The sequence below is a fragment of the Callospermophilus lateralis genome, chromosome 10 (genome assembly GCF_048772815.1).
Source record: "Callospermophilus lateralis isolate mCalLat2 chromosome 10, mCalLat2.hap1, whole genome shotgun sequence".
Classification (NCBI taxonomy): Eukaryota; Metazoa; Chordata; class Mammalia; order Rodentia; family Sciuridae; genus Callospermophilus; species Callospermophilus lateralis.
Window position 1 is genome coordinate 111394614 of NC_135314.1, and position 12202 is coordinate 111406815.

Here is a 12202-nt window from a genome sequence, read left to right on the forward strand (position 1 = left end):
CCAAACTGTAAGAGCTGCCAAACCAAGACTTCTAAAGAACCTTACTGTGAATGTTTCAGATATACATGATGCTGTGGTATGCACACAGTAGTAGAAAGTGGACACACTGTCACTTCACGGTCACCTCTCCTGCGTACTTGCTCTGGGGCCTAAAATCTGCTCATTGCATGAGTCCCCTATAGTATAGCTTTGTATGTTTTTGCTCTCATGTGGACTCAGATGGTCACCTGTGGTCACTTGCTTTCAGCCTAAAGAAATTCCTTTATATTTTTTGTATGTTGGGTCTGCTGGAAGGCTCTCAATTTTATTCTGAGAATGCCTTTATTTTCTACCTCTGCTGTTGAATAGTAGTGATGTTAGATACAGAGCTGTTGGTCATCACTCCTGGCTGGGTACTTTGGACACACTGTCTGATTACTTCGGTACCCACTAATTCAGTTGAGAAGTCTGCCTTATGTTGTGGGGATCCCTTGTAAGTGGCACTTTCCTCCTGCTGCTCTCAAGATTTTCTTTTTGTCTTCAACTTCCAGTATTTTTACTATAACATGTCGGTGGGTCTCTTTGTGGTTACCCTAATTTGAATTTGTTGACATACCTAGAATTAATTTTAAATTTGCACTATAACATACCTGAATTTATTCTTCAATAAATTCTGGAAAGTTGCAGTTATTATTTCTTTGAATATTTTTCCTTGTGCCTTCTCTGCAGTTCTCTGGTAATATCATGTGAGTGTCGGGGTGCTGATGACATCTATATTTTCCATGTTTCTCTGAAGTTGTCTTTTTTGTTATTGCTTTTTGTGCTGGGATTGAATCCAGGACACTTAAATACTAAGCCTCATCCCCAGCCCTTTTTATTTTTTATTTTGAGATGCAGTCCAAATTTTTCAGGGCTCACTAAGTTTCTAAGGCTAGTTTTCAACTTTAGATCCTCCTGCCTCAGCCTGCAGAGTCACTGTGATTATAGACATGCTCCACTGTGCCCAGCTTGTCTCTATTTTTTTATTGGTGCATATTTACTTTGCAGAATGGTGGGTTTCATTGTGGCATATTCATTCCTGCATGTCATATTCATTGATCCAATTTTACTCCCCAGTATCTCCCCTCCCCAAAGCCTGAATTCTGTCCTACAGATAGAATTATTGCTCTCCTGATTTCATGGTCTTCCTCCCTCCCCCACTTTTTTTCCTTCTAACTTTCACATATGAGAGAAAACATACAACTTTTCTGATTGATTTATTTTGTTCAAAATTATGATCTCTAGGTTCATCTGTTTTCCTGAAAATGACATAATTTTATTCTTCTTTGTGGCAGTGTAAAATTCCATTGTGCAAATATACATTTTTTCTTTATCCATTCATCTGTTGATGGACACCTAGGCTGGTTCTAACCACCCCCCCGCCCCCACCCTGTGCTCCCCACCCCCAACAGGGATTGAATGCAGGGGTTCTTAACCACTGAGCCACATCCTTAACTCCTTTTTAAATTTTATTTAGACAGAGTTACTTTCAGTGGCTTAGGGCCTCGCTAAATTGCTGAGTCTAGCTTTGAACTCACTATCCTCCTGCTTCAGCCTCCTAAGCCCTTGGGATTACAGGAGTACACCACTGTCCCAGCTTAAGTGTACTTTTTTTTTGTGTGTGTGGTGCTAGGGATTGAACCCAGGGCCTGTGCATGCAAGGCAAGCACTCCACTGATTGAGCTATATCCCCAACCCCTTCAGTGTACTTTTAACTAAGTCAGATTTAATAAACATGTCCTTAAATATCTGTAAGTAACATTGTGATAAACATAGTATCATTCATTGTTTGATGTAGTATTCATAAACACCTCCAGATTTGAAAAGTAAGCGTTCCTGGACACCTTGATGACTGCCCAGAGATCTGCCGTCAGGGTCCTTTTGTTTTCTAGAGCGTTAATCTCTCCCGTGAACATGGCCCAGCTTCCACTATCATAAAAGTAAATGCCCTGTTTTTAACTGAGTAAAATACTTTATGGGGATCTTCGCATCAGGAGTTGACTTCTGTCCCTGACTGCCACAGAACAACTGCTGTCAAGCGTGCCTTCCCACCACTAGCGGCAGTTTGAGCAGTGCCTGGGCATCACATGGCAGGCTGCACAACCTGGCGACCCTAAGGGAAGGAACCAGAAGGAAAGCCCAGCTCTCCGCCTAGAACCAGTTTCCTGCTGTGGCCCTGGAAGCAACAGCCTGTGGAGTGGTGGCATATTCCTCATCCTGACTACAGTGTTCACTGTCTCTTTTACCACTGTGTACTGCCCTCAAGACTCCTTTCGGTCTCCTTCTCACAGGGCACTCATTATTTCCTCTGGCCGAAGCACTCCCTCCTCCCATGCCTGGTTCCATCTCACTCTCAGGTCTTGAACTGTGCCTCCTAAGAAATGGCATCCCCTGAGGAGATCCAACATGGCGGCGGGCAGAGAGGCAGCACTTTCAATACCCCCTCAGTGATGGGGTCATAAAGACGCATAGATAACGCTTAGATTCCACCAACGGAGAATCTTCTAGCAAAATTCCACTGAAGAGAGACCAGCCGGGAGCTACTAGGATTTTTTGAAGTGACAGTTTGCCCCAGACCAACGAGACGCGGAGGTCCAGATCCGCCAGCCGCAGTCAGTCCGCCGCGGCTCCCCGCCCACCCGCCCGCAGCCATCGTGACTGGGTCCCCGCTAGCCTCTGAGATGGAGCTTGGCAGGAAGAGGTCTTTAGCCAAGCCTTCATGAAATAGCGAGCCAGGAGCTGAGGCCAACCGGCGATGGACCAGTCCCACCCCTCCCTTCGGAACTCCAGCAAGGAGCCTGGGGCCCGCCATAGCAGAGAGGTGATGTCATCGGAGTTCGGCGGACGGAATTCCTTCCTTCCCAGAAGAATCCACTCTAGCAGGTGTGTGACTCCCACCCCATCCAGATACAAGCATCCAGGAAAGTTCAAGGATCTCTCAGGGGGCGTGTCTGTAGGGAAGCAGAGGGCACTCCCGACCCCCAACCCCCCATATCACTAGCGGCAACTTCCAAGGTCTTAGCCACCAGTTTACCACAGCACTGGGGCTTAAATGGGACACGCAGTGGGGCTGCAAGTGTAACTAGATCTCTGGGGAACCGCTTCCGGTGAACAGGACCTGGCTGGCCGGCTGACAGGAGGAAGCGGGGGAGGGGCCGGAGAAGTGAAATGGCTCTGGACTGACAAGTCTGAGAGACTCCCAGGAGACGCCTTACAGGGATTGCTATTGGCAGGTAGAGGGCAGAAGCTCCTCTCAGAGGGCACAGCTCCGCCTACTGGAAGAGAAGAAAATGGATCTCTAAGACTTCAATTTTTTTTTTCTTCTTCTTCTCTCTCTGTTCCTTTCTTCCCTTTTCCTTCTTTCTTTCCCGTTTCAAGTTTTATTGTTCTTTTCATTCTCCTCTAATCTCTCTCTCTCCTTCTTTCTCTTTAAGAGCACCTTCATTCCCCTACCCCCCAACTTTCATCCCAAGCATTACGTCTTCCATTACGTGTAATTGTCTAAATGCAAATAGGTGAATGTCTCGAGGCTGTCTATAGGGCTCCTAAATACCTAGCTACTACCAACACCCTGATCCAATTACCTGTTAGTATCCCACTTCAGTAGAGCAATCTTCTAAAGTAGCCAAGACATACTAACCCTCATACCATCATAGCACCTAACCTAAACATAAAGTCCTAAGAACAAACAACAAATCACTATATGCATACAGAACCTGGAAGCCTTTTATGAATTCAATGAATCAGCTTTAAAGTACAATAAAGCCCAACATTTCTAGGCATAATCTCCCACCACAAAGGAGAGACAACAGAGATATACACAGCCAAAACAAATTTACAGGAGAAAGCAGTCACACAGCAGTCAAACAGAGCAGGAAAGTAACATGAACAACATGAAAAAACAAGGGAAAAAAGGATTACAAACAATGCAGGACAACTTAAATCTACAGGAGGACCTAGAAGCATCAGAAACATGGACAGGGAAAGAAATCAAGGCATACCTAACTCAGATGGAACGGAATATTAGAGAAGACATGAGACAGCAAGTCCAAGCAATGAAAGTATATTTTGAAAATGAATTAAACAAACATATTCAAACTGCAAAGAACGAGCTTTACCAGGAGATAGAGATTTAAAAAAAAAAAACCAAACAGTAATCCTAGAAATGAAGGAAACCATAAACCAGATTAAAAACTCTAACGAGAATATTACAAATAGACTAGATCAAGTAGAAGTCAGAACATCATATAATGAAGACAAAGTTTATCAACTTGAAAAGAATATAGTCAACACAGAAAAGATGCTTAAATCTCACGAGCAATCTATCCAAGAGATATGGGATCTCATAAAAAAAACAATTTGAGAGTCGTTGGGATAGAAGAAGGCACAGAGGGTCAAATCAAAGGAATGGACAACTTATTAAATGAAATAATCCTAGAAAACTTGCCAGAGATGAAAGATGGAATGGATTGCCAAATCCTGGAAGCCTACAGGACCCCAACATCCAAAACCGTAATAGACCAACTCCAAGACATACAATTATGAAGATAGCCAATATACAGAACAAGGAGAGAATATTAAAAGCTACGAGAGAAAGGAGGCAGATTACATTCAGGGGTAAACCAATTAGGTTAACGACTAATTTTTCATCACAGACTTTGAAAGTGAGAAGATCCTGGAACAACATATTTCAAACGCTGAAAAATAATGGATTCCAACCAAGAATACTGTATCCAGCAAAATTAGATTAGCTTCAAATTTGACAATGAAATTAAAATATTTCACGATAAACAAAAGCTAAAAGAATTCGCAGCCAGAAAACCAGCACTGCAAAGCATTTTGAGCAAAATACTATAAGAAGAGGAATTGAAAAATAGCGCCCAAAACTAACAGTGGGAGGTATTTCAGTAAAGGGGGAGAAAAATAACCAAAGAGGAAAAACTAGCCAAACTAAAATAAATAAATAAATAAACATGACTGGAAATACAAACCATATTTCAATTGTAACCTTAAATGTTAATGGCTTAAATTCACCAATCAAGAGACATAGGCTAGGAACCTGGATTAAAAAAACAAATTCAACAATATGCTGCCTTCAGGAGACTCATATGATAGGAAAAGACATACACAGGCTGAAGGTGAAAGGTTGGGAAAAATCATACCACTCACATGGCCCTCGGAAGCAAGCAGGAGTGGCCATACTCATATCGAATAAAATCAACTTCAAACCTAAGTTAATCAAAAGGGATAAAGAAGGACACTATATACTGTTAAAAGGAACCATCCACCATCAAGACATAACAATTATCAATTTGTATGCACCAAACAATGGTGCTGCAGCATACATAAAACAAACTCTCTTCAAGTTCAAGAGTCAAATAGACCACAACACAATAATTATAGGTGACTTCAACACACCGCTCTCGCCATTGGACAGATCCTCTAGACAAAAGCTGAACAAAGAAACTATAAAACTCAATAACACAATCAATAACCTAGACTTAACCGACATATATAGAATATATCAACCATCATCAAGTGAATACACGTTCTTCTCAGCAGCACATGGATCCTACTCAAAGATAGACCATATATTATGCCATAGGGCAACTCTCAGTAAATATAAAGGTGTGGAGATAATACCATGCACCATATCTGACCAAAATGGAATAAAACTGGAAATCAATGATAAAAGAAGGAAGGAAAAATCCTGCATCACCTGGAAAATGAACAGTATGTTACTGAATGATCAATGGGTTACAGAAGACATAAAGGAGGAAATCAAAAAATTCTTAGAGATAAACGACAATACAGACACAACATACAGGAATCTATGGGACACAATGAAAGCAGTTTTAAGAGGGAAATTCATTTCTTGGAGTTCATTGCTCAAAAAAAAGAAAAAACCAACAAATAAATGAACTCACACTACATCTTAAAACCCTAGAAAAGGAAGAGCAAAACAACAGCAAATGTAGTAGAAGACAAGAAATAATTAAAATCAGAGCGGAAATCAACGAAATTGAAACAAAAAAAAACCATTGAAAAAATTGATAAAACTAAAAGTTGGTTCTTCGAAAAAATAAACAAGATTGACAGACCCTTAGCCATGCTAATGAAGAGAAGAAGAGAGAGAACTCAAATTATTAACATATGGGATGAAAAAGGCAATATCACAACAGACACTACAGAAATACAGAAGATAATTAGAAAGTACTTTGAAACCTTATATTCCAATAAAATAGAAGATAGTGAAGATATCGATAAATTTCTTAAGTCATATGATCTGCCCAGATTGAGTCAGGAAGACACACACAATTTAAACAGACCAATAACAAAGGAAGAAATAGAAGAGGCCATCAAAAGACTACCAACCAAGAAAAGCCCTGGACCGGATGGGTATACAGCGGAGTTTTACAAAACCTTCAAAGAAGAATTAATACCAATATTTTCTTTTTCTATTTCAAGAAATAGAAAAAGAAGGAGCTCTTCCAAATTCATTCTATGAGGCCAATATCATCCTGATCCCGAAACCAGATAAAGACACTTCAAAGAAAGAAAACTACAGACCAATATCTCTAATGAACCTAAATGCGAAAATTCTCAATAAAATTCTGGCAAATCGAATACAAAAGCATATCAAAAAAATTGTGCACCATGATCAAGTAGGATTCATCCCTGGGATGCAAGGCTGGTTCAATATACGGAAATCAATAAATGTTATTCACCACATCAATAGACTTAAAGATAAGAACCATACGATCATCTCGATAGATGCAGAAAAAGCATTCGACAAAGTACAGGATCCCTTTATGTTCAAAACATTAGAAAAACTAGGGATAACAGGAACTTACCTCAACATTGTAAAAGCTATATATGCAAAGCCTCAGGCTAGCATCATTCTAAATGGAGGAAAAACTGAAGGCATTTCCTCTAAAATCTGGAACAAGACAGGGATGCCCTCTCTCACCACTTCTATTCAATTTAGTTCTTGAAATACTAGCCAGAGCAATTAGACAAAAGAAATTAAAGGCATAAAAATAGGAAAAGAAGAACTTAAATTATCACTATTTGTGGATGATATGATAATATATCTAACAGACCCCAAAGGGTCTACAAAGAAACTGCTAGAGTTAATAAATGAATTCAGCAAAGTGGCAGGATATAAAATCAACACGCATAAATCAAAGGCATTCCTGTATATCAGCAACAAAACTTCTGAAATGGAAGTGAGGAAAACCACTCCATTCACAATATCCTCAAAAAAAATAAAAGACTTTGGAATCAACCTAACAAAAGAGGTGAAAGATTTATACAATGAAAACTACAGAACCCTAAGAGAGAGATAGAAGAAGATCTTAGAAGATGGAAAAATGTACCCTGTTCATGGATAGGCAGAACTAACATCATCAAAATGGCGATATTACCCAAAGTTCTCTACAGGTTTAATGCGATGCCAATCAAAATCCCAACGGCATTTCTTGTAGAAATTGATAAAGCAATCATGAAATTCATATGGAAAAACAAAAGACCCAGAATAGCAAAAGCAATTCTAAGCAGGAAGTATGAATCTGGAAGTATAGCGATACAGGATTTCAGACTGTACTACAGAGCAGTAGTAACAAAAACAGCATGGTACTGGTACCAAAACAGGCAGGTGGACCAATGGTACAGAATAGAGGACACAGAGACCAATCCACAAAATTTCAACTTTCTTATATTTGATAAAGGGGCTAAAAGCATGCAATGGAGGAAGGATAGCACTTTCAACAAATGGTGCTGGGAAAACTGGAAATCCATATGCAACAAAATGAAGCTGAACCCCTTTCTCTTGTCATGCACAAAAGTTAACTCAAAATGGATCAAAGAACTTGATATCAAATCCAAGACTCTGCACCTGATAGAAGAAAAAGTTGGCTCCGATCTACATATTGTGGGGTCGGGCTCCAAATTCCTTAATAGGACGCCCATAGCCCAAGAGTTAATAATAAGAATAAACAAATGGGACTTACTTAAACCAAAAAGTTTTTTCTCAGCAAGAGAAACAATAAGAGAAGTAAATAGGGAGCCAACATCCTGGGAACAAATCTTTACTCCTCACACTTCTGATAGAGCCCTAATTTCCAGAATATACAAAGAACTCAAAAAATTAATAAGATAACAAATAACCCAATCAACAAATTGGCCAAGGACCTGAACAGACACTTCTCAGAGGAAGACATAACGATCAATCAATAAGTACATGAAAAAATGCTCACCATCTCTAGCAGTCAGAGAAATGCAAATCAAAACCACTCTAAGATACCATCTCACTCCAGTAAGATTGGCAGCCATTATGAAGTCAAACAACAATAAGTGCTGGCGAGGATATGGGGAAAAGGGTACACTTGTACATTGCTGGGGGGACTGCAAATTGGTGCAGCCAATATGGAAAGCAGTATGGCGATTCCTGGGAAAGCTGGGAATGGAACCACCATTTGACCCAGCTATCGCCCTTCTCGGGCTATTCCCTGAGGACCTTAAAAGAGCGTACTATAGGGATACTGCCACATCAATGATCGTAGCAGCACAATTCACAATAGCTAGACTGTGAAACCAACCTAGATGCCCTTCAATAGATGAATGGATAAAAAATGTGGCATTTATACACAATGGAATATTACACAGCACTAAAAAAGGACAAAATCATGGAATTTGCAGGGAAATGGATGGCATTAGAGCAGATTATGCTAAGTGAAGCTAGCCAATCCTTAAAAAATAAATGCCAAATGTCTTCTTTGATTTAAGGAGAGCAACTAAGAACTGAGCAGGGAGGAAGAGCATGAGGAAAAGATTAACGTTAAACAAAGGCGATTGGTGGGAAGGAAAGGGAGAGAGAAGGGAAATTGCATGGAAATGGAAGGAAACCCTCAACATTTTACGAAATCACATATAAGAGGTTGTGAGGGTAAGGGGGGGGGAAACATGGGAGAGAACTGAACAACAACAGATTAGGTAGAGAGGGAAGATGGGAGGGGAGGGGAGGGGGGATAGTAGAGGATAGGAAAGGCAGCAGAATACAACAGTCACAAATACGGCATTATGTAAAAATGTGAATGTGTAACTGATGTGATTCTGCAATTTGTATTTGGGATAAAAATGGGAGTTCATAACTCACTTGAATCAAATGTATGAAAGATGATATATCATGAGCTTTGTAATGTTTTGAACAACCAATAAAAAAAAATTAAAAAAAAAAAAGAAATGGCATCCCCTGCCTCCCAGTCTAAAGTAGAAGCCCTCCCTGGTCCCCATTCTCAGTGCCAACCCCTTGATGATACCCTGACAGGAAGCACTGCACTCTGAATATGTTTTTATGCTGGTATATATGTTTGTAATCTGCCAACTCCACAACAGCATGTGACCTGCAGTCAGGCCAGGGGCATATCTATCTTGTTCTCTCTGTGTGCCCAGTGCTTCCCAGTTGGCAGTGCTCCCCAGTGCAGGTAAGTAGACAGGTCTCTAATCCTAAGGTAAATAATATCTGAGAAAGGATTAGCTACTTCATACACAGTCCATTCGCTGGACATGTTTCCCAGTGACATCTACTTTATGCTTCATTCAGAAAAGTGAATGATTAAAAGTAGGTAAGTCAAAAAAAGTCGGGTATAGTAGCACATGCCTGTAATCCCAGGGACTTGGGAGGCTGAGGCAGGAGGATCACACATTTAAGGACAGCCTGGGCACTTTGGCAAGCCCCTAAGCAACTTAGCAAAACCCTATCTCAAGATTTTTTTTTAAAAAAGGCTCACTGGTAAAATATTTTAAGGTTCAATCTCCAGTACCAAAAACAAAAGGCCAGAAGAAAATGGAAATTGGAAACAATAGGCAATTCTGATTAAATATTATTCTTGCTACCTGATGCTGACCAGTCACCTCCCTGGTCACTGCCTTTGCAGGGAGGATGGAGTTGGAGCTTACTGACTAAGCACCACACGGCTGATTCCCTCAAGGCAGGAACGCTGATTCACTAATATTTGTGTCCGCTGCACGTGGCATAGTTTATGGCACTTGGTGAACAATCAGTCAGTGTGGAGAGAATTGTCTTTAGTTTGCAAGATGATGTAATAGATTATGGCTTTATTTCTTACCAAGATATGATGTACTTTTCTTCAAAACCTTTTTATATTTTAAACATCTTAAGTAATCTTAAAAGGTAGGCTATGAGTCTATCAAGATATGAATGAATAAATAAAATCTGATAGATCCATACAATGGAAGATGGAATATCCAGAATACAGATCAATAGAGAAGGTAGATTATTTGGCTACAGAGGAATGAGAAGGTGGAAGGAGGGGGATGGTTGTTAACATGTCAGGCGGAAGGGTATGGTGAAAATTCTGTCAAGTTGTGTGTGATAATAGTATGGATATGCCTAAAGCCATCACATTATGCACATGATATGGAATCATGTCTGAATAGGTTAAATTTGTGTTTTAGAGAGAACCTTTGGTTTTGCATATTTATGGCTCTTAAAACCTTTGGTTTTGCATATTTAAGAGATCAAGTAATACTGGCAGTTTGTTGCCTGCTTATTTATTAGAATTTAGACACAGGATAGATAGATACATAGACAGATATTTCAGTAGCATAAGCTGATAAGCACCAGTTTTTTTAAATATGCTGATCATCAGAAATAGTAAGCATTTCTTCCACATTTTTGTATTTGTTTTAAGGAATAATTGCTTCTCATTCAGTAATGTAGGACCTTTTGGGCATGAATAGCATCTTAAAGGAGACAGCAGTTACTCACCATTGGAAATATTGTTTAAGCTCTTGTCTAAATCAACATGTGCTGCATCTTCCAGGTGGTGGAACCTAGTGAAGTGACACATGCGACTTCAACGGCAGGCCCAGCATCAGTAGTTGCTGACCCACCCAGTGCTGAACGGGAAGTAGACCCTGCCATCCCCACTGCTATCAAATACCAAGACGACAACTCTCTGGCTCATCCAAATGTAAGACCCTAGAGCCTGTGGGTGTCCATTGAAGTCTAGTTAGCTGAAGTCAGTCCAGACTGGTGTCCTTTTATTCTTCACCAAGATAGCCATTGGAAGACATGGGTTCCTGAGTCGTCTTTGCTAAGTGTAGGCAGCTAGTCTCCAGCCCTGGGGCTTGTGGTACGGATTTGAATCTGGCCTGACCAGCTCATGTGGCCCGACTTCTGGAAGTATATTGTGCTTAAGAAACAGGTGAAAAGAAGAGCATTTTAATAAAGAGGCTGAAGTTCCTAGTTCTGGCTGAGCCGCAGTCCTTCCTTTGGCTGTGAGCGAGTCACAGGTGTGGTGTGTGGCTATCTCTGTGACAGAGGAACTCACACTGGAGGTGCAACTTGTTAGCCAGCATTAGTCCTCTCAAGACCTTCTGAATGTTATTCATTCCCAACAGATGGACTTTAATGAAGTAGTTCTGGGGCTAAACAGTTTTCAGACCTGTGCTGAGAGAGGTCTTCCACAAAGGTTCATGTGTGGTCAAAGTAATTGGTTGGCAGTAACACTTTCCTTTCCCTTTTCTATTTCAGTTATTTATAGAGAAAGCAGAAGCTGAGGAAAAGTGGTTCAAGAGATTAATTGCTCTCCGACAGGAACGACTAATGGGCAGTCCTGTGGCCTGAGCAGTACACCTATGATTGAATTGACAGTAGCATTGGAAATTTATGTTTTTAAATCCCAATATTAACTTTTACTCTTAGAACTTAACTGTTTATATGAAAAGATAATCTCATTTCATTCTTTCTCATGTGAGTTTGAATATTTGTTGATTTCAACTGAATCAAATATTGTGAAATTTCATAATGCATGAAAATGTTGTACTGTTAATAAAACTAATCATAAAAACATCAGTATTAAAATAACTCATGCTCAGTAGTGTTTGTTAATGCAGTGTGAAAATGTTGTGTGTGTAATGACCCAATATTGATTGATTATGTGTATATAAGAATCAAATTATATGCTGTAAATTTGAGATTCCATCTGTGAATCTCTTCTTATCCCCTACTGAAAATTTTTAGACACAACAAAATGCACCCTAAACAGTCTGAGCAAAATAAACATGTTAAACTTAAAGGAATAACATGTTTATTTTTAAGAGTTTCTTGACAATTAAATGAAGTGATGGTTTTGGGCTAGATATCAGCTTCTATTGA

At 40.0% G+C, this 12202-nt stretch overlaps 1 protein-coding gene across 1 annotated transcript in view; it reads left to right on the forward strand.

Annotated features, from left to right (window-relative positions):
- Positions 1-11959, forward strand: part of Rsrc1 (arginine and serine rich coiled-coil 1) — a 371119-nt gene extending 359160 nt beyond the window's left edge. The window contains exons 9-10 of the mRNA XM_076867056.2: positions 10866-11015; positions 11579-11959. Of these exons, the coding sequence (XP_076723171.1) occupies positions 10866-11015; positions 11579-11671 (243 nt within the window). The 3' untranslated portion in view covers positions 11672-11959. The remainder of the gene's footprint in view (positions 1-10865; positions 11016-11578) is intronic.
- The last annotated feature ends 243 nt before the right edge of the window (positions 11960-12202 follow it).